Source organism: Pseudophryne corroboree, chromosome 2, assembly GCF_028390025.1.
Source record: "Pseudophryne corroboree isolate aPseCor3 chromosome 2, aPseCor3.hap2, whole genome shotgun sequence".
NCBI classification, from domain to species: Eukaryota; Metazoa; Chordata; class Amphibia; order Anura; family Myobatrachidae; genus Pseudophryne; species Pseudophryne corroboree.
Window position 1 is genome coordinate 640,553,559 of NC_086445.1, and position 24,058 is coordinate 640,577,616.

At 43.5% G+C, this 24,058-nt stretch overlaps 1 protein-coding gene across 6 annotated transcripts in view; it reads right to left on the reverse strand.

Annotated features, from left to right (window-relative positions):
* Window positions 1-24,058, reverse strand: part of KIF21B (kinesin family member 21B) — a 376,092-nt gene that overhangs the window by 183,407 nt on the left and 168,627 nt on the right. For all 6 annotated transcript variants that reach the window (XM_063954959.1, XM_063954957.1, XM_063954962.1 and 3 more), the window contains exons 7-9: window positions 20,326-20,441; window positions 17,149-17,344; window positions 5,614-5,794 (exon numbers count right to left, since the gene is read on the reverse strand). In XM_063954959.1, coding sequence (XP_063811029.1) covers window positions 5,614-5,794; window positions 17,149-17,344; window positions 20,326-20,441 — 493 coding nt within the window. The remainder of the gene's footprint in view (window positions 1-5,613; window positions 5,795-17,148; window positions 17,345-20,325; window positions 20,442-24,058) is intronic.

A 24,058-nucleotide genomic window follows, 5' to 3' on the forward strand; every position in this document is an offset into this window, starting at 1 on the left:
ACGGTCACTGAGGGTGCAGGGCGCTTGGGGGGGCGCCCTGGGCAGCAATGAAAGTACCTATGCTGGCTAAAAATACATCACATATAGCCCCTGGGGCTATATGGATGTATTTAACCCCTGCCAGGTTGTCAGAAAAACGGGAGAAGAAGCCCGCCGAAAAGGGGGCAGGGCCTATTCTCCTCAGCACACAGCGCCATTTTCCCTCACAGAACTGCTGGTGGGAAGGCTCCCAGGCTCTCCCCTGCACTGCACTACAGAAACAGGGTTAAAACAGGGAGGGGGGGGCATTTTTGTGGCGATATTATTACATATTAAGATGCTATAAGGGAAAACACTTATATAAGGTTGTCCCTGTAAAATTATAGCGTTTTGGTGTGTGCTGGCAAACTCTCCCTCTGTCTCCCCAAAGGGCTAGTGGGGTCCTGTCCTCTATCAGAGCATTCCCTGTGTGTGTGCTGTGTGTGTCGACATGTATGAGGACGATGTTGGTGAGGAGACGGAGCAATTGCCTGTAATGGTGATGTCACTCTCTAGGGAGTCGACACCGGAATGGATGGCTTATTTAGGGAATTACGTGATAATGTCAACAAGCTGCAAGGTCGGTTGACGACATGAGACGGCCGGCAAACCAATTAGTACCTGTCCAGGCGTCTCAAACACCGTCAGGGGCTTTAAAACGCCCATTACCTCAGTCGGTCGACACAGACACAGACACGGACACTGACTCCAGTGTCGACGGTGAAGAAACAAACGTATTTTCCATTAGGGCCACACGTTACATGTTAAGGGCAATGAAGGAGGTGTTACATATTTCTGATACTACAAGTACCACAAAAAAGGGTATTATGTGGGGTGTGAAAAAACTGCCTGTAGTTTTTCCTGAATCAGATAAATTAATTGAAGTGTGTGATGATGCGTGGGTTTCCCCCGATAGAAAATTAAAGGCACTCACACGCTTATCAAAACAAGTGGCGTTACCGTCTCCAGATACGGCCGCCCTCAAGGAGCCAGCTAATAGGAGGCTGGAAAATATCCTAAAAAGTATATACACACATACTGGTGTTATACTGCGACCAGCGATCGCCTCAGCCTGGATGTGCAGCGCTGGGGTGGCTTGGTCGGATTCCCTGACTGAAAATATTGATACCCTTGACAGGGACAGTATTTTATTGACTATAGAGCATTTCTATATATACGAGATGCACAGAGGGATATTTGCACTCTGGCATCATGAGTAAGTGCGATGTCCATGTCTGCCAGAAGATGTTTATGGACACGACAGTGGTCAGGTGATGCAGATTCCAAACGGCACATGGAAGTATTGCCGTATAAAGGGGAGGAGTTATTTGGGGTCGGTCCATCGGACCTGGTGGCCACGGCAACAGCTGGAAAATCCACCTTTTTTACCCCAAGTCACATCTCAGCAGAAAAAGACACCGTCTTTTCAGCCTCAGTCCTTTCGTCCCCATAAGGGCAAGCGGGCAAAAGGCCAGTCATATCTGCCCAGGGGTAGAGGAACGGAAGAAGACTGCAGCAGGCAGCCCCTTCCCAGGAACAGAAGCCCTCCACCGCTTCTGCCAAGTCCTCAGCATGACGCTGGGGCCGTACAAGCGGACTCAGGTGCGGTGTGGGGGGTCGTCTCAAGAGTTTCAGCGCGCAGTGGGCTCACTCGCAAGTGGACCCCTGGATCCTACAAGTAGTATCCCAGGGGTACAGATTGGAAATTCGAGACGTCTCCCCCTCGCAGGTTCCTGAAATCTGCTTTACCAACGTCTCCCTCCGACAGGGAGGCATTATTGGAAACAATTCACAAGCTGTATTCCCAGCAGGTGATAATCGAAGTACCCCTCCTACAACAAGGAAAAGGGTATTATTCCACACTATTTGTGGTACTGAAGCCAGACGGCTCGGTGAGATCTATTCTAAATCTGAAATCTTTGAACACTTACATACAAAGGTTCAAATCAAGATGGAGTCACTCAGAACAGTGATAGCGAACCAGGAAGAAGGGGACTATATGGTGTCCCTGGACATCAAGGATGCTTACCTCCATGTCCCAAATTGCCCTTCTCACCAAGGGTACCTCAGGTTCGTGGTACAGAACTGTCACTATCAGTTTCAGACGCTGCCGTTTGGATTGTCCACGGCACCCCGGGTCTTTACCAAGGTAATGGCCGAAATGATGATTCTTCTTCAAAGAAAAGGCGTCTTAATTATCCCTTACTTGGACGATCTCCTGATAAGGGCAAGGTCCAGAGAACAGTTGGAGGTCGGAGTAGCACTATCTCAAGTAGTTCTACGACAGCACGGGTGGATTCTAAATATTCCAAAATCGCAGCTGATTCCGACGACACGTCTGCTGTTACTAGGGATGATTCTGGACACAGTCCAGAAAAAGGTGTTTCTCCCGGAGGAGAAAGCCTGGGAGTTATCCGAGCTAGTTAGGAACCTCCTAGAACCAGACCAAGTGTCAGTGCATCAATGCACAAGAGTCCTGGGAAAAATGGTGGCTTCTTACGAAGCGATTCCATTCGGCAGATTTCACGAAAGAATTTTTCAGTGGGATCTGCTGGACTAATGGTCCGGATCGCATCTTCAGATGCATCAGCGGATAATCCTGTCTCCAAGGACAAGGGTGTCTCTTCTGTGGTGGCTGCAGAGTGCTCATCTACTAGAGGGCAGCAGATTCGGCATTCAGGACTGGGTCCTGTTGACCACGGATGCCAGCCTGAGAGGCTGGGGAGCAGTCACACAGGGAAGAAATTTCCAAGGAGTGTGGTCAAGTCTGGAGACTTCTCTCCACATAAATATACTGGAGCTAAGGGCAATTTACAATGCTCTGAGCCTAGGAAGACCTCTGCTTCAAAGTCAACCGGTGCTGATCCAGTCGGACAACATCACGGCAGTCGCCCACGTAAACAGACAGGGTGGCACAAGAAGCAGGAGGGCAATGGCAGCAAGGATTCTTCGCTGGGCGAAAAATCATGTGATAACACTGTTAGCGGTGTTCATTCCGGGAGTGGACAACTGGGAAGCAGACTTCCTCAGCAGGCACGACCTCCACCCGGGAGAGTGGAGACTTCATCTGGAAGTCTTCCACATGATTGTGAACCGTTGGGAAAGACCAAAGGTGGACATGATGGCGTCCCGTCTGAACAAAAAACTGGACAGGTATTGCGCCAGGTCAAGAGACCCTCAGGCAATAGCTGGGACGCTCTGGTAACACCGTGGGTGTACCAGTCGGTGTATGTGTTCCCTCCTCTGCCTCTCATACCCAAGGTACTGAGAATTATAAGAAGGAGAGGAGTAAGAACTATACTCGTGGCTCCGGATTGGCCAAGAAGGACTTGGTACCCGGAACTTCAAGAGATACTAAGAAGGGACTTGCTTCAGCAAGGATCATGTCTGTTCCAAGACTTACCGCGGCTGCGTTTGACGGCATGGCGGTTGAACGCCGGATCCTAAGGGAAAAAGGCATTCCGGAAGAGGTCATCCCTACCCTGGTCAGAGCCAGGAAGGAGGTGACCACACAACATTATCACCGCATTTGGCGAAAATATGTTGCATGGTGTGAGGCCAGGAAGGCCCCCACGGAGGAATTTCAACTCGGTCGATTCCTACATTTCCTGCAAACAGGAGTGTCTATGTGCCTCAAATTGGGGTCCATTAAGGTTCAAATTTCGGCCCTGTCGAATTTCTTCCAGAAAGAATTGGCTTCAGTTCCTGAAGTCCAGAAGTTTGTCAAGGGAGTACTGCATATACAACCCCCTTTTGTGCCTCCAGTGGCACTGTGGGATCTCAACGTAGTTCTGGGATTCCTCAAATCACATTGGTTTAAACCGCTCAAATCTGTGAATTTGAAATATCTCACATGGAAAGTGACCATGCTGTTGGCCCTGGCCTCGGCCAGGCGAGTGTCAGAATTGGCGGCTTTGTCTCACAAAAGCCCATATCTGATTGTCCATTCGGACAGGGCAGAGCTGCGGACTCGTCCCCATTTTCTCCCTAAGGTGGTGTCAGCGTTTCACCTGAACCAGCTTATTGTGGTACCTGCGGATACTAGGGACTTGGAGGACTCCAAGTTGCTAGATGTTGTCAGGGCCCTGAAAATATAGGTTTCCAGGACGGCTGGAGTCAGGAAAACTGACTTGCTGTTATCCTGTATGCACCCAACAAACTGGGTGCTCTTGCTTCTAAGCAGACGATTGCTAGTTGGATGTGTAGTACAATTCAGCTTGCACATTCTGTGGCAGGCCTGCCACAGCCAAAATATGTAAATGCCCATTCCACAAGGAAGGTGGGCTCATCTTGGGCGGCTGCCCGAGGGGTCTCGGCTTTACAACTTTGCCGAGCTGCTACTTGGTCAGGGGCACACCCTGGCTGAGGAGGACCTGGAGTTCTCTCACTCGGTGCTGCAGAGTCATCCGCACTCTCCCGCCCGTTTGGGAGCTTTGGTATAATCCCCATGGTCCTGACGGAGTCCCCAGCATCCACTTAGGTTGTCAGAGAAAATAAGAATTTACTTACCGATAATTCTATTTCTTGTAGTCCGTAGTGGATGCTGGGCGCCCATCCCAAGTGCGGATTGTCTGCAATACTTGTACATAGTTATTGTTACAAAAATCGGGTTATTATTGTTGTGAGCCATCTTTTCAGAGGCTCCGCTGTTATCATGCTGTTAACTGGGTTCAGATCACAGGTTGTACAGTGTGATTGGTGTGGCTGGTATGAGTCTTACCCGGGATTCAAAATCCTTCCTTATTGTGTACGCTCGTCCGGGCACAGTATCCTAACTGAGGCTTGGAGGAGGGTCATAGGGGGAGGAGCCAGTGCACACCACCTGATCCTAAAGCTTTTATTTTTGTGCCCTGTCTCCTGCGGAGCCGCTATTCCCCATGGTCCTGACGGAGTCCCCAGCATCCACTACGGACTACGAGAAATAGAATTATCGGTAAGTAAATTCTTATTTTTACTTTTGTGACGTGATCAGTGAAGTCGTCACAGTTTGGAATCCCAAGTCAAAGCCTGGTGAAAACAATGATCCTCTTGTATTCTGTAAACTGCAAGCAAGACTCGGGTGGAGCACTGCGCCATAGACCAAAGGTGAGAGAGATCCACACAGCACTCTAGAGGGTGGGCCTCCAGGGAATCATACACACTGAAATCTCCACCTCACATACACACATTGTAACCATTTTCATCAGAAGCCAGTTCTAGCACGTTGTAGTAAGTGAATGGGAAGAAAATGGAACATCCTTATATTTAGACAAAAGATATGTTACTGTTGATCCTAGAAAATTATTTTGTCATCGTGTATGACTAACCAAAAATACTATTATAATTGTATTACTATTATTTTTTAGAAACTGTAAGAAATTCAAATATGCATTTTTACAAATGTGAAAATTCTACAATTTAAAAAAATGTACAAAATTATATAAATAGTAAATTGCTAATTTCACATAAAATAATTAGTCTAATTTTCCTTTCCTTTACAATTTCGTTAATGTCATTTTTTTTTGTTTACCTAGGTACAGTATATATGGTCTCCAACACCTCTAGCGGTTCTACAATACCACTAACCGTTAAAAACAACAACAAATTATTTCTCACCAGCCCTTTGTAACAGACGAGCAGCCTCTTGTCCAGCCATTCGGGTGACACGGGCGTTAATGGCTCGAATGGCTTCTTGCAAAGCAGTAACACGTAGCCGCAATGATGAATTTTCACTGCGCAGCATAGACAGTTCTTCACACATATCACTAAGAGCATCAGAACCAGGTACACGGTGACCCTGTAGAAATATGCATTCATTTTTTTATAACTTTGAAAACTAGAAAAAACATTTGCATTTAACTATATTTAAAATGATTCTATAACATAATATGCTGACATCACGTACATTTACAGTTAATTTATTTTTCCTATATAGTTCAAAATATTGCACATAACATGGCACCTTACAGGGGACAAACTCTGCCCTAGTGAATCGTACAGACTGAAATCTCCACCTCACATACAGTACACACATTATAACCAATCTCATCAGAAGCCAATTCTAGCAGTTTGTATTAAGTGAATGGGTAGAAAATGGAACATCCTTATACAAACATGAGGAAAACATATATAACTGCAATTCAGAGTAGCATTGTAAGGTAACAATTCTACACCCTGTGTTCAATTCTTCAATGTCTGCATTATGTTTCCCTCTTAATTTTTAGGTGATCCATATTTTAATCCCAGAAAAGAAAGACATTGTATTTTTATTACTTATGAAGGCTGGTGCTTGAATTTTGGAGAAATAATATCAATCTACAGGTTGTGTCTCCCATATCCAGAATGCTTGGTATTCAGGATATCTTATTTTGGAATAACTACATACCATAATGAGATATCTTGGAAATGGAACTCAAGTCTAAACACTGAATGCATTTATGCTTCATATACCTTATACACAGCCTGAAGGTCAATTTATACAATATTTTGAATATTTTTGTCTATCGAAGCTTGTCTACATACACAACATGTGTTTATGTTTCATATACACCTTTTACACACAGACTGAAGGTATACATTATGTTTAATAACTGTGTGCATTATACAAAGTTTGTGTACATTTAACCATTAGAAATCAAAGGCTTCACTATCTCAGTCACGCTAAAAAAAAATCTGTATTTCGGAATTCCGCATATGGGAGACACAACCTGTATTTGCTTAATAGAGCATCAGTTTAATTACTAATTGTATATACTGTACTAGTTACCAGAACAACATAACAGTAATGTCAGCGTCGGCCGATATGTGCGCCCGAACCGAGCAACACTTGAACTGCTCCATCGCGCATCATCTAGTGGGTGCCGGCGTGCAAAGCACTTGAATACCCCCCCTCCATGGAGGTGGGGAGCAGGGGAGCAGGGTTATTCTTTTATTATATAGGATAAAGCCCATATATAATAGTCATAACTTCTACACATAGCCACATTTTCTCCAGGATTGATTCCTTGAGACCTATTGAGGAAGTCGCACCTTTTATATCCTTGTGATTATCAAACCAGCTATTTAAGTCTTGAATTTTACGTGAGACAACAGTCGAACCAATAATTATCTTGGTCATAGGAGTTGGAGACCATACTTTAGCAGTCGGCAAAAAACACCGACATATGGTTGTCGGCATTCCCAACGGACTATAATCAAGAGCATTTTTAGACGGCCCCTAAGGAATTATGCTCAATTAGTTTGAAGGCAGTGTTTATAGAAACACTACCATTTTATAGATTTTAGATCCTAAAAGGAATATCTTTCAAGCTCCGGCTAAGAACCTGAATATAGGAACTCCCCCCACTAAATCCTGATAAAGGAGATTTTGATTAATTCCTATTTTGAGGTTACGATCTGCCATATAAATTCACCGAGAGCAAATTAACCTTTTTTCTATATGCGACACCCCTGATGAAGTCGATAAGACGAAACGCGTTGGGTTCGTCAGTCAGGAAATCGCACCTTAGTTTGTGAAGATACTCCCTTCGAGCTCGCACCTTGAAAAAGGTGAGGGAGTATCTAGGATCCATCTTACAAACATGTTGGCTGTGGTTGTTTTTTATTGATACAATTTTATATTGTGTATTAGAATTCATATGTTCATTCATACGTTATTAAAATAACTTTTTATTAATTGGCCCGTTGGCCTCTTGTTTGGGTGACTTTTTGGTGAGGGGTGTCTGTTACAGGTCCCCAGATCTAAACATCCTCCAGTCCACATTTTCCGACGAAATAAACGCTGGAAGAATTGTGTAACTAAATTTTATCATTAGCGCACTTGGGAATCTGTGTTTTTCTCTGTATGTTTGTGAGGTCTCCCAACAAAGACCTCTCCCAGTGTGTCGCTCCTGTGTTGGCGCAAGATAAAGATACTTTTGTGTTTTTATATATATATATATATATATATATATATATATATACAAGTACATATGTATTTATAGTTTTGAATATTATATATAATCTCTCTCTCTCTCTCTCTCTCTCTCTCTCTCTCTCTCTATATATATATATATATATATATAATAGATAGATAGCCAGACATACAGACAAAAGTTGTGTTAGTAAAGATCTGTTGAGAAATGTGAGAAAGCCTGCTACCCTCAGTGCCCCATGCCATCAGTGGTGCTGACAAAATACAGGGTTTTAACCTACCAGGCTGCCTGCAACACCCTAGTTCCCATCACTGTACCCCAGACTGCATCCCATCAACAGGTCCCCTCTGCAAATTTCATGCATCATCAGTAGACACCTCGCTCTGCTGCTGACGTCAGCCACCAGTCAGCCAATCAGATTCCTGCATAAGGCTTCGAATAACAGGCTGACGGGACTTGTAGTCTGCAAAAGGTGGTGGTGTGTGTGTGGGGGGGGGGGTGCTGGACTACAATCCCCAGCGGCTCAGCAGCAGCCCATTTAAAGAGATTGTGGTGTGAGGCTGAGAGAGTATACACAGAATGAGACTACAAGGTGGGAGGAGCATCTGCTGCTGGGAGTCGGGTCTCTGTCATGCTGAGCAGGAGGGTGGGTGTGTGTACGTGTCTGTCTCTGAATAGAGCAACACTTTAATTGCTCCATTGGGCGCCATCTAGAGGTGAATAGCCGCGTTAGCCTTTTATCATATGGAATATGGCATTTGGTATCAAATGCTATGTATTTTTATTGTAAGATTACCTTTGTGCCGTGACATCTCAGACTTCCAGATATATGATCTGGGCGTTAAATGTGCATACAGATGTGTCCTCATACATTTTGCCTCAATATGCCATGCAGCTGGAGATGCATGGCGAGAGTCAGCCGGCAGCTCCCGACAGCCCTTCTAATGTCGGGTGTCTTTTTTTTTTTCCGAAAATGCATGTTATCCACATCGCTAGGTGACTAGGATGCACAAGCAGCTTATGCTGATTAAAATGATATGTGGCATGCCTATATTCTGAGTGCGACCACTGCTGTATCTGCATACAAAATATTAAGTTACCAGGAGAACCTGTAAGGTAGAATTCCGTATGCAGATACAGCCGCAGTCACACGCAGAATATAGGCATGCCCCATATCATTTTAATCAGCATAAGCCGATTGTGTGTCCTATTTGCAAAGCAATGTGATTTAGACGCATTTAAATTGAACATTTGCACATAAAGACACTCTGTGCTACTGAACATGGCATGGCGTGACTAGAAGGGCTGTTTAATGTGACTGTAGCAAGGATGTAGGAGGACACATCTGTATGCTGTCATCAGTCTGCACATGCACAAGCCACAAGTAATGGCTCCCTCTCTGGGGATTTCTGTGTAAAGAAGCCCATGGGCTTCTATAGCCAACGCCATTTATTGAAGATGATTAGCTAATGGGCACAAGCTATGGAGAGTTATGCTTTCTAAAGATTGCTGTGCATCACAGACCCAAGAATCCTATGGGGACTGCTGTGTAGCCAGACCACAACAGAACAACCCGCATCAGCTGCAGACCCTTTTCTTACATATGTGTGACACACATGTAAGGATGAAATATCTTTGCACACAAGGAATAATAAAATTTCCAAAAACTTTTGCAACAACGTTGACTGAAAATTTATTAAACTAGAAACTAGTTTTGCTAGGTCTCTCTCTGGCTGGAAGAATCTCTGGTTAATCACTGCAGTAAATTATACAATACAGTAATATTTCATACAATGAAATGCTTACACAAATATATCTTCTAAGTTAAGCACAACTTTCAGCACTATAAATTACCAGTAGCATGCACTTTATATAATTTTGTCTGAACACTATATCAACTAGACCAGGTTGTAGCTGATTACTTGAAACCAAGTTAAAGCGATATTATGCGACACTTGCTTATCTTATTGCACATCTTATTATAGACTACAATATAATTATATATACAGTGACTTAAACCTTGGGGCCCCATAGAATATATTAGCACAGTAGCTCAGCGATGCACAGTCCGGAATGGTTATCCTCTCAAGATTTACAGTGGTACTTGAAAATGTGTGAACCCTACATTATTTTCTATATTTCTGCTAAAATTTGGCCTAAAACTACCTCAGATTTTCACATAAGTCCTAAAAGAAGATATAGAGAACCAAATCAAACAAATGGCTAAAAAATTAGACGTGTTAATTTTATTTTACTGAGGAAAACGACCTAATATCACATATCTGTATATGGCAAAAGTATGTGAACCTTTGCTTTCAGTTTTTGGTATGAACCTTCATGCAGCAATAACTGCATGTAAACAATCCTGGTAATTGTTGATTAGTCCTGAACATTGACTTGGAAGAATTTTACCCCATTCCTCCATACAAAACAGGTTCAACTCTGTTATGTTGGTGGGTTTCCTTCCATGAACTGCTTGCTTCAGGTCCATCCACAACATTCGATTGGATTAAGGTGAGGACTTTGATTTGGCCATTCCAAAACTTTAAAATGTATTCTTCTTTAACCATTCTTTGGTCTAATGACTGTGGGTCATTGTCTGGCTGCATGACCCACATTCTCTTGAGATGCTATTCATGGACAGATGTTCTGACATTTTCTTTTAAAATATTGTGGTATAATACAGAATTCATTGTCCCATCAATGATGGCAAGTCGTCATGGGCCAGATAAAGCAAAACAGGCCCAAACAATGATACCACCACCACCACCACCACCACCACCACTGTTTCACAAATGGTATGATGTTTTTATGATGGTATGCAGTCCTCTCTTTTCTCCTAATATAACACTTTTTATTTAATCCAAGAGCTCTATTTTGGACTCATCTGTCTGCAAAACATTGTTCCAATAGCCTTCTGTCTTGTCAACATGATTTTTAGCAAACTGAAGATGGGCAGCAATGTTCTTTTTGGAGAGCAGCAGCTTTCTCCTTGCAATTCTGCCATGCACACCATTGTTGTTTAGTGTCCTCCTGGTAGTGGAGTCATGAACATTAACATTAACTAATGTAAGAAAGGCCTTCAGTAGCTTAGAGGTTACCTTTGTGACTTTGCACACTATTAGACGCCTTGCTCTTGGCATGATTTTTGTTGGCCAACCACTCCTGGAAGGGTAATAATGATCTGGAATTTCCTCCATTTGCACACAATGGGGGGTATTCAATTGTTTGAAAAGTCAGTTGGATGTCTGTTTTTTCCTATCTAATAGACAGGAAAAAACAGACACCCAACCGACTTTTCAAACAACTGAATATCCCCCAATAAGTCTGACTGTTGTTTGGTGGAGTCCGAACTGTTTAGAGATGGTTTAGTAACCTATTCTAGCCCGATGAGCATCAACAACTCTTCTTCTGAGGTCCTCACAAATCTCCTTTGTTTGTGGCATGATACATTTTCACAAATGTGTTGTGAACATCAGACTTTGACAGATCCCTGTTCTATTAAAAGACAGGCTGTCCACTAGATTGAAAGTAGCGGACTTTAATTTCACCTTCAAAATATCTGCTAAGCCTAAAAGTTGACATACTTTTGACATTCACAGATATTGGAATATTGGATAATTTTCCTCAATAAAAAAATGAGCACGTCAATATTTTTGTGTCATTTGTTTGATTTGGTTTTCTTTATCTACTTCTAGCATTTGTTTGAAAATCTGAGGTAGTTTTAGGTCAAATTTCAGCAGAAATATAGAAAATTCTGAAGGCTTCACAAACTTTCAAGCACCACTGTATTATCAGAGTTGTAGTATTTACCATACATATTAGACAGCAAACTTTGCTCAGCCAGACGCTAATGTTCCTTTTTGGCATAGCCTTAAATATTACTTTGTAGCTGATACAGTTAACGGCAACAAAGTTTCCTCCTTGTTTTGTTTCAAAATGAATTCCAAACTCAGAGTTGTTGTAGGAATAATGTGGCAGATGTATTAAACCTGGAGAAGTGATAAAGCAGTGATAAAGAAGTGATAAGTGGAAGCTAATAACACACCAGACAATCAGCTCATACAGTAAAGGCCCATATAGACAAACCGATGCTGGAGAGATGTGTGCTGAGCACACATCTCTCCCGCCGCTCAGCACAGCGCGATCTGTGCTGAGCGTGCGGGGGGAGACGGGAGGGGGGGGGGGGGGGGCGCTCACATCACCCAGCGGGTGAAGTGAGCGACCCGCTAGATTGGTCTGCACGGCAGGCCAATCTAGCAGCAGCGATAGCGATGCGCGGGGCTGCGCATCGCTATCGCTGTAGGGGGTACACACGGAGCGATCCTGCATAAATTCTAAGCAATCTAGTCAGATTGTTTAGAATATCGCTCCGTGAGTACCCCCCTTAACTGTAATTTTTCAAACCTTTAATGATTAGCTGGTGTGTTATCACCTACTACTTATCACTGCTTTATCACTTCTCCCAATTTAATACATCTGCCCCAATGTCTGACTGGAGATGCTGACAATAAAATCCTGTCTCTGCACTTTTGAGTAGATGTTTTACGTTAAACTCTTTCTGTTTTCCTGGAGCAGAATACTTCCTATGTGCGGTCTGGGTTTGCCTTACAGGATGTGCATGATAGTCTGTATGGCTGGCTATGCCTTGGTAACGCTTTGCTTTATACACGGGTGGCTGGTTAATTTTGCTATGCTTTAGCCCCTATATAGCGTTAAAGTTGATTTTTCCTGTAGCTGGAGTTGCAGTTTGCCTTGCACATGGTACCTCTGTCCCTGACGTGATCTCTCCCTCTTTAGAGTAGACTTGTGATGTGGGTGAATAAACCACCAACCTTAAACACAGCTCTAGCATTCACCTGTCACTAGAAGCTGAAGTCCAAATGGGTGCTTGCATTGTTCCAACAAATGCTTCTATCAGAAGACTGCTCACCTTCTCTACCCCTCTCCTTGCCATTCACTTTAGCAGTATGGAAAGAGACTGTATCACCGCCCCTGGCTGTCTGTCAGGGAAAGGCCTGCATATCTCTCTGCCTCTGCTGGGAACCACTGACGTCCAGGCGCTGGTGTCAGTTCGCAGCTTCACATCTCTCCCTATCCTCCTAAGATGGCCGCCGCCCAACAGCCAATTGTCACCACCAGCAGTTAACTCCTTCTCTGCTGTAAGTGTAATAATGTCCAGCCAGGAATGCATTCAGCAGGCGAAGGTGCACAAAAATCACACTACAGTGACATAGTAAAATAGTAATTGAGGTTAAATAGAGGCACAATGCCCATCGTGTTCAACCTGTATTCTGTATTAAGTTGAGTTGATTATAATGTACCTGCTGAAGTAATGCTTTATGACCAGTTAACAACTATAAATCATGTTCTACCCAGATTATCAACGTCAGTATTTTAAATGTTATAATCTTAGATATCATTTTCAATCAGAAATGTATCCAATCCATTTTTAAATTCATTTACAGAGTCCGCCATTACCACCTTCCCTGGCAGGGAATTCCAAATCCTTATTGCCCTAACAGTGAAGAACCCTTTCCTACTTTGCGTACGGAATTTTCTCTCCTCTAGCCTCAGCGATTGCCCACGTGTCCTAAACAGAGTTCTTTTAATAAATAATTCCTCTGATAACTCTTTGTAATGTCACTTTACATATTTGAAGATATTAATAATGTCTCCTCTTAGACGCCTCTTTTCCAGTGTATATATATTCAACCTAGTAAGCCTTTCCTCATAATCCAGTCCCTCTAGCCCTTTGATCAATTACCTTTGAACCCTTTTGAGCTCACCGATATCTTTTTTATACAGTGGTGCTCAAAATTGAACACAATATTCAAGGTGCGGACGTACCAATGATTTGTACAGCGGCAGGATTACACTCTCATCCCTTGTCTCAATTCCCCATTTTATGCACGCTAGCACCTTATTTGCCTTCTTTACTGCGCTTTGACATTGTATATGGTTATTAAGCCTATTATCAATGAGTACCCCCAAATCCTTTTCCAATACTGTTACCCCTAGACTTTCCCCATTTAATATGTAGGATGCAAGTTTGTTTTTAGTCCCGAAATGCATAACCTTGCATTTTTTTATATTGAACCTCATTCTCCATTTAGACGCCCAGATTTCAAGTTTAGATAAGTCATTCTGTAGAGACTCCACATCTATTTCCGAATTCATTACCCTACACAGTTTAGTATCATCTGCAAAGATTGACACTGTGCTTTCCAGGCCTATTTCTAGGTCATTGATAAATAATGAACAGTAGTGGCCCGAGTACGGGCCCTCGTGGTATTCTGCTCATTACTGGTGTCCAGCTTGATCTTAGCTGTCTGCAGATACTCCTGTATGCTATCCCTTAGAATTCCTTCCAATATTTTCCCCACTATAGATGTCAAACTAACTGGTCTGTAGTTACCCGGATGATTTTTGGATCCCTTTTTAAATAATGGCTCTACCTCAGCTTTACGCCAATCCTTCGGTACCATGCCTGATATAATTGAACTATTGAAAATCAAGTATAGGGGTCTTGTTAGTTGTGACCTAAGCTCCACAAGAACCCTCGGGTGAAGTCCATCAGGGCCAGGTAATTTAATAATCTTAATTTTGCTTAGTCTCTCCCGGACAATTTCTTCACTTAAACAAGTATCTAACCACGAATCATTACTGCCACTATTGCTATGCACTACTCTCACCATCAGTTCTTCTCTGGTGAACACGGATTAAAAAAATGTGTTCAGTATTTCCGCTTTTATTTCATCATCATTTATGAATACTCTAAATTAATCTTTTATTGGACCTATGTTCTCCCTTTTTAACCTTTTACTGTTTATGTATTTAAGAAACTTTTTAGGATTGGTTTTACTCTCTATAGCGATTTGCTTTTCATTTTCCATTTTAGCTGCTCTTATTGCTTTTTTGCATCTTTTATTCCATTCCTTGTAGTACTGGAATGACTCCTCCTTTCCATTAGATTTAAATGCTTTGAAAGCATGCTTATTTTTATCCATTTCTGCCATGACCTTCTTGTTAAGCACATCGATTTGAGTTTGGTACTCCTGCGTTTATTCCATGGGAATAAATTTGTGAATATTGCTATCTAGCAACCCTTTTAAAGCATCCCACATTTCTGAAGTGTTCTTGCTATGAAACAAAACTTCCCACTCAATATTGTTTAGTGCACATCTCAGCATACTGAAATTTGCCTTCCTAAAGTTAAATGTTTTGGTTGAACCCTTATAGCTATGTTTCCTGAAACTGATGTCGAATGTGATCATATAGTGATCACTGTTACCCAAAGTCTCCCCAACTTTTGTGTTTGATATAATGTCCACATTACTAGTAATTACTAGATCCAGAGTAGTTTTACCCCTAGTTGGGTCCTCGACTAATTTTGTACAAGTAAAGATCCTTTAACATATTTATGAACCTGTTGCCCCTAGCTTTAACACATGAATTGTTACTCCAGTTTATATCAGGATAATTAAAACCCCCAATCCCGCAGCCCTTTCAATTTGCTGCAAGAGTTGTTCTTCCTCATGTATTCTAATATCCGTCTGTTTGTAGCACTTGAGATTTCAACCCATAGTGACTCCACATTATCGCCAGTCCCCTCATAAATAACCTCCTTTAAGTATGGTTTAAGAGATGGTTTAACATAAATCTTCTCTTTTGCTTGCCCTATCCCTCCTGAAAAGAGAATACCCCTTTGAGTTTGCAACCCAGTCGTGAGAGTCGTCCCACCATGTTTCCGTAATACCTATACTATACTCAGCCTTTGATGCTAACAATTCCAATTCCTCCATTTTACCTGCTAGGCTTCTTGCATTTGCAAGCATACATTTTAGTTTAGCGGTTCCCTTGTCCGTTTGTTTTTTTAAAGGTATCCTATCATGGTTTACTAGTGCCTCCCTAGAGTTACTCTTACTGACTGTCCTTCTCATTCCCTCTCCACCCCCACCATACTTAATACTGCCCACCTTACTCTTCTCTTTGATCAACCCAATGTTTCCGTCTAAAGTCTCCGCACCGACATAAGTATTTTCCCTTATGCTACGTACATCATTTTCTATATGCTGTAATGATGACACATAATTGTTGTTAGTTACTGTTTTGGCAATACTTCTGTTAATACCCTTTTTAGAACCCATGTAAATACCCTCGCCCTTGCCGGCTGCTTTTTGTCTCCCCCCTTCTCCACCCCCATTTAGCTCACTACCACCATCCTTACTATTCTCACTGCATGACCCATAGTTTCTAGGTAAACCCCCCCCCCCAGGCTCCTAGTTTAAAAGCTCCTCCGACCTACTAACCATCCTTTCCCCCAGCACCACAGCCCCCTCCTCATTCAGGTGCAATCCATCACAACAAAAAAGATGGCGCCTGACTGAGAAGTCCTCCTAGTGTTCCAGGAACACAAACCCCTCTTTCCTACACCAGTCTCTAAGCCACACATTTACCTCCCTGATCTCCCTCAGCCTCCCCGGGCTAGCGCGTGGCACTGGTAATATTTCGGAGAATATTACCTTAGATGTCCTTTCTTTTAGTTTCTGACCTAAGTCCCTATAATCTTTCTTAAGGACATCCCACCTACCACTAACTTTGTCGTTGGTGCCAACGTGCACCAAGACCACCGGGTCGTTCCCAGCCCCTCCCAACAATCTAGCTACCTGGTCCACGATGTGCTGTACCCGAGCACCCGGGAGACAACAGACCATACGGCAATCACGATCTCGGTAGCAGATTGCCCTATCTGCCTTCCTGATGATAGAGTCTCCTACCACCACCATCTGCCTGGGTGCCTCTCTATCTTTCATCCCATCTGAGCCAGAGGGACCACTCCTCCAGTTCATGGCAGCTCCAACGGGGGCCACATATGTGATATGGTATACACTTGAAAACTGACATTTACCTAATTTTTCACATTGATACATCCTGCCCAAAGTGAGAAAAATACAAAAAGAAGTGTACTGTCCTGGATAATTATATACAATGCTTTTTGGAAGAAATCTGTCAAAGTATTTGTCAGGGGGTACCAGTAAACAAGAGCATTTCAAATGGATTTGCCAACTCATGTTTTGAAAGAATAGTGATTTCCATGGTCTCGTCATTATAGTACTAGGTAACCAAATACAATATAAATACAAAAGGTACAGTACTTGCTGTTTGACATATTTCATGGGACCTGTTGTTGCCAAACAGAAAACTAACCAATTACAAAATGAAACATGCTACTTACAGTCTTGTACTCCTGCAGTTCTAGCCGTAGCCGTGCCAGCTCTGCTCTCAATGCCTGCACTTGTTGACCACTCTGCTCCTGATTAGCTGTAACGCGGTTCTTGATGTTACGAGCTCGGTTGGCATATTTCAAAGTATTCAATGTTTCCATGAAATCTCGATCAGATGGAGAGACACAGGCTATCATCATGGTCTGGCTAAATAGAGTAGGAAAAGTAGAAAGTTAAGAAGAAAACAAATTGAACGTGTGATACTTGCTTATTAATATAAGTTTAAACAAATTAAAACATGTGAAGTCAGTGGAAAATTACATGTTAGAGCTGCAGAGTGTTACCACATCAAGGTCAGAGTTGTTTAGAAAATCTATTTAATATTATATCAATACAGCAGCTGAACCCATTGAATTCCACAGTCATACTTGTTCCATCTCTGTTCCTGCTTTGGTGATCTCCACTAGCCCCTCGTGGACAGCTGCTGCAGATAAACATGGGGAACAAGTGTTCTGACTGTTTCCAGCAATGCAAATGATGCTAAAGAAAAACACTGGGCTACACACAGCTACTCCAAAATGGCATATAACTAGAACCAAATGAGGAAGAATTTCCAATAAGGTAAATGGTGAAGGATAGTTATGGTGTCAGCAGCTGACTTTTAAAATTTCTACAATGGCTGTTTTATATTCCATGTGTCCTGCTATCTCTCTTCATTACAGCTGTGCAACACTGCCAATAACTGAACAGAAATGCCAGCTGCCAATGACTGCTTTATTCTAGGCAGCTGATAATGCTGCTGCCTTACAACAGCCACACATATATTACTCATCAATAAGTATACTTCTCAGTGTTTCTTATACCACATAAATTCTAAGCTCATTTGGGCAGCACAATCTTAGTCTACACACTAGGATTTTTAGCAGGGCACTATGCCCTGGCTGATTTTTAAAAGGGTCCCTTCCCTTTTAGTAGCGTCTTGCTAAAACAGCCCTGCCCAGTGCCAAGCTGCTGCCACATAAATACATACCGTACGCACGCACATGGCATCTATTCACATTAAAGGGAGAGCTTGGGGGAAGCCCAGCACCTGCGTAAGAGCTGGCCACTCCCCCATTAATGACACCGAAGGCTGGCGCACGCCCCCATTAGTGAAGTTGAGGGGGCTGCACCACCCCCAGTAGTGACACCGGTAGGGCTGTGTCCTCCTCCCCAGCTGGCTGTGCCCCCCTTTTTGAGTGCAAGCACCATACTGCCCTGGCAACCTCTGCGTCTTTCCCTGCCCACATCCTAGGGGGAACACTACAATCTTTACCTCCCGTTTCCTGTGATTTTATGCAGTTTGTTTGCATCAAGACCCACTTAATGCGCCTAATTCCGAGTTGTATGCTATGCCGATGTTTTCACAATTAAGCGATTATCGGCAGATCGCACTGCGCATGTGTAAAGGTGCCTTTGTGATTCTGCTCTCAGTGAGCATTTCTTTGCAGAATGATTGACAGGAAGTGATCATTTAGTGGTGGTAATGGGGAGTGGCGGCAAAAAAGCAGGTGTGTCCTCACCATTTTCGGGGGGTGTATCTGTAGCTGTGTTCATGTACACAGAGAAACATGGCACCTGTGTCGCTACTTCCGCGACCAGTCTGCGTAGCCATAGACCTATTCGAGCATGTAGGTTGCTAATGTGTACACAGTTGCGGATGGGGTTATGATCACGCTTTTCATTTCTGGGCGGCAGATTTACTTGCTAACATTAGTAGTTCCATAGCCTAGAAAATTGCATTAACGTACAACTCTGAATTAGGCCTAATGTTTACTGCTAAAATATCAGCACTTGATAAATATATTATAAAGTTCATATGACCAGTTTGGTTACATTTTGATCTAGTCCTTCTCATTTTGACATTACTACATAAAGGGTGGGTATCCAATAAAACATTGGGTGCGATAAACGTCCGTTTTCACAATTTCTCCTGATGATTCACCAATATTTTTTTACAGGCTATCCAATTAGATTGGCCATAACAAAATAAATTTTCTTACGAAAACACACAGGTTCAGTGAAACCTGCATATTTTTGCAGCCACAGCCCTTATAACAGAGCTGATTTTGGGAATTTTGTTTCGCCTGCCTGAGGCAGGCGAAACAAAATCCCTGATAAGCCGCGGCTCGTGCTGGTTTATTGGAGATAATTGGATAGCCACCAGAGATACAATTACCAGTGGTAAATTACTGGGTATGTTTGGGGGGATACAATTACCCGCAGTACTGTATATTACCACAGGTAATTGGATACCCTCAATGCAATAGATGTCCTGGCATTTAACATTGGCTGGCTAGTTTCACCCTGCCAGTTATCCTGGATACATGCACATAATGCAATATTTCAGCTGTTGTCAGGCAACTAGCAGGAAATCACAATATGCATGGCAACTGTGCCAGATGACCACAAATGATTGCTATTGGCCCATCTGATGATGCTAATGTATTCCAAATTAGACACTGAGAGGTGTGTGGTCATCTCTAATGATAAAACTCAAGACAGTTCTAGGCCCTCTTCTAGAAAGACTAGCAATGAACTGAACCAGGTAGATATGAGGGGGCTTATTGAAACAAATCAATATGGGTTCTCAAAGCTGGCCCCCATTTCCGAATCCCCTGAAGATATTCTACCACTTTAGCCCATGTTCCACAGGGTAAACAGATTCCTTTCCACTATCTCTGTGGCTTCAAGCTTACCTCCATTGCCCAACCCACATTATTGTTACATGTACATGCTGAGCTGCTGAATAATATTAGAATTTTCTGATTGGTTCTAGTTTCTTCAAACTCCACCAATTTTAAAACTAGTTACAGACAAATAGGATATTAAAAGGGTTCTCCTATTTTGGAGTCTCTACTCTATGTGCCTTGCTCCCATAATGTAGTTTCTTTTGGACAAGACTGTCTTCACATATATTACAACTACCAGAAAGAGGCAATGGCAGAAAGAGACGTCAAAAGAAGTTGGTAACATACTAATGTGGGACATTTAATAAGAAATTATAAATAATTATCCTGCAAATAATATTACAATGTCATAATTAGACAGTGAAGATAATTTGTAAAGAGTAATAAAATAAGTAGAATTTTTGATGTTCCATTTCGCTGGAAGATAAGATAGTGGGGAGAAGGAAGGGATTGGATTACCTGTTACCTCCAAGTGAGTCCTGAAGCAGTCGGGTCAATTTAGAATCTCTATAAGGAATATGGAGGATTTTCTTACTCTGATCACCCAAGGCACTGATCACATTTCCTAGGGCCAGCTGAAAGAAGACACAGCATTACTGCACCCTCTTCTAACAAGACCAAATCTCTGTGATAAAATAGCAAAAATAGGATTTTTGTTACCTACCGGTAAATATTTTTCTCGTAGTCCGTAGAGGATGCTGGGGTCCACATTAGTACCATGGGGTATAGACGGGTCCACTAGAGGCCATTGGCACTATAAGAGTTTGAGAGTGTGGGCTGGCTCCTCCCTCTATGCCCCTCCTACCAGACTCAGTCTAGAAACTGTGCCCGAGGAGACAGACATGTTCAAGAGAAGGATTTTACACAGATAGTGGCGAGATTCACACCAGCTCACACATACAAAGCACATCTAGCTAACTAGCTTGAAACGCAGCAACCGCTGAAACATTACTTACCAAGTAACAATGCAGTACTCAACTAAAACGAAGTTGTACTGAACCAAATAATGATAGCAGGAAAACGAAGCGCTGGGCGGGCGCCCAGCATCCTCTACAGACTACGAGAAAAGGATTTACCGGTAGGTAACCAAAATCCTATTTTCTCTTACATCCTAGAGGATGCTGGGGTCCACATTAGTACCATGGGGATGTACCAAAGCTCCCAGAACGGAAGGGAGAGCGCAGGGGCTCCGGCAGAACTGATTGACCAAACTTCAGGTCCTCAGCGGCCAAAGTATCGAACTTGTAGAACTTTGCAAACGTGTTCGACCCAGACCGAGTAGCCGCTCAGCAAAGTTGTAAAGCCGAGACACCCTGGGCAGCCGCCCAGGAAGAACCCACCTTACGAGTAGAGTGGGCCTTAACAGACGTAGGACACGGCAATCCTACTGTAGAATACGATTGGATAGTGAACCTGAACCAGCGAGAAATTGTCTGCTTAGAAGCAGGATACCCAAGTGTCTTGGGATCATACAGGACAAACAGAGAGTGCGATTTCCTGTGACAAGCAGTCCTCTTCACATAGATTTTCAGAGCCCTTACCACAACCAAGGACTTTGATGAAATTGAGTAGTCAGTAGCAACTGGCACCACAATAGGTTGGTTGATGCCGACACAACCTTCAGAAGAAACTGCTGACGTGTCCGAAGCTCAGCCCTATCCTCATGGAAGATCAAGTATGGGCTTTTACAGGACAAAGCCCCCAACTCCGACACACGTCTAGCAGAAGCTAAGGCCAACAAAGTGACAGCCTTCCACGTGAGAAACTTGACCTCAACCTCCTGTAGAGGCTCAAACTAGTCCGACCGGAAGAACTGCAACACCACATTAAGATCCCAGGGCGCCGTAGGTGGCACAAAGGGAGGCTGGATGTGCAGAACTCCCTTCAAAAAAGTATGAACCTCTGGGGGGGCAGCCAACTGTTTCTGGAAGAAAATGAATAGGGCCAAAATTTGGACCTTTATGGATCCCAACCTCAGGCCCATATCCACACCTGCTTGCAGGAAGAGGAGAAAACGTCCTGGTTGAAACTCCACCAAGATACATATTTTTTCCAAATACGATGGCAATGTTTAGACGTTACTCCTTTCCTAGCCTGTATCAGGGTAGGGATAACCTTGTTCGGAATGCCCTTCCAAGCTAGAATCTGGCGTTCAACCTCCATGCCATCAAACGCAGCCGCGGTAAGTCTTGATAGGCGAACGGCCAGGTCCTCCCGAAGAGGAAGAGGCCTCGGCTCTTCTAGCAGTAGATCCAGAAGATCCGCGTACCAAGACCTTCTTGGCCAGTCTGGAGCAATGAGGATCGCTTGAACCCTTTTCTCCTTATGAGCTTTAGCACTCTTGGAATGAGTGGGAGTGGTGAAAACACGTACACCGACTGGAAGACCCACGAAGTCACCAGGGCGTCCACCGCCACTGCTTGCGGGTCCCTCAACCTGGAACAATATCGCCGAAGCTTCTTGTTGAGACGAGAGGCCATCATGACGATTTGAGGTACACCCCAAAGATCTGTCACCTCTGTGAAAACCTCCGGATGGAGTCCCCACTCTCCTGGGTGGAGATCGTTTCTGCTGAGGAAGTCCGCTTCCCAGTTGTCTGTTCCCGGATTGAAAATTGCTGACAACGCCAACGCATGTTTTTCTGCCCAGAGGATGATTCTTGTTACCTCTGACATTGCAGCTTTGCTCTTCGTTCCGCCTTGTCGGTTGATGTAAGCCACTGTCGTTACATTGTCTGACTGCACTTGAATGGCCCGATTTCTCAGAAGATGGGCCGCTTGGAGAAAACCGTTGTAGACGGCTCTTAGTTCAAGAATGTTTATCGACTTCCAGAATTAAAACTACAAATATACACCTGGCGCCGTCATTAATCAAAGTAATAGAAGCTGGTCCCGAGGACTTAATCCCAAATCCTCAGAAATAGACAAAGAATAAATAAAACAATGAGATCGCGCTACTACTTTGACAACAGATTTATATATCAAAAATATGAACAATACAACATTAATACACGTAAACCGGGCGGTTATGAATAATACATAATTTAAAAATTAAAAAATAAGATTTTACTCACCGGTAAATCTATTTCTCGTAGTCCATAGTGGATGCTGGGACTCCGTAAGGACCATGGGGAATAGCGGCTCCGCAGGAGACTGGGCACAACTAAAGAAAGCTTTAGGACTACCTGGTGTGCACTGGCTCCTCCCTCTATGACCCTCCTCCAGACCTCAGTTAGGATACTGTGCCCGGAAGAGCTGACACAATAAGGAAGGATTTTGAATCCCGGGTAAGACTCATACCAGCCACACCAATCACACCGTATAACTCGTGATACTATACCCAGTTAACAGTATGAACAATAACTGAGCCTCTCAACAGATGGTTCAACAATAACCCTTTAGTTAAACAATAACTATATACAAGTATTGCAGACAATCCGCACTTGGGACGGGCGCCCAGCATCCACTACGGACTACGAGAAATAGATTTACCGGTGAGTAAATTCTTATTTTCTCTGACGTCCTAAGTGGATGCTGGGACTCCGTAAGAACCATGGGGATTATACCAAAGCTCCCAAACGGGCGGGAGAGTGCGGATGACTCTGCAGCACCGAATGGGCAAACTCTAGGTCCTCCTCAGCCAGGGTGTCAAACTTGTAGAATTTAGCAAATGTGTTTGACCCCGACCAAGTAGCTGCTCAACAAAGTTGTAGAGCCGAGACCCCTCGGGCAGCCGCCCAAGAAGAGCCCACCTTCCTCGTGGAATGGGCTTTCACTGATTTAGGATGCGGCAGTCCAGCCGCAGAATGTGCAAGCTGAATCGTACTACAGATCCAGCGAGCAATAGTCTGCTTTGAAGCAGGAGCACCCAGCTTGTTGGGTGCATACAGGATAAACGAGTCAGTTTTCCTGACACTAGCTGTCCTGGAAACATAAATTCTCAGGGCCCTGACTACGTCCAACAACTTGGAAGCCTCCAAGTCTTTAGTAGCCGCAGGCACCACGATAGGTTGGTTCAAATGAAAGGCTGATACCACCTTAGGGAGAAACTGGGGACGAGTCCTCAATTCTGCCCTATCCATATGGAAAATCAGGTAAGGGCTTTTACATGACAAAGCCGCCAATTCTGACACACGCCTGGCCGAAGCCAAGGCCAACAGCATGACCACTTTCCACGTGAGATATTTTAATTC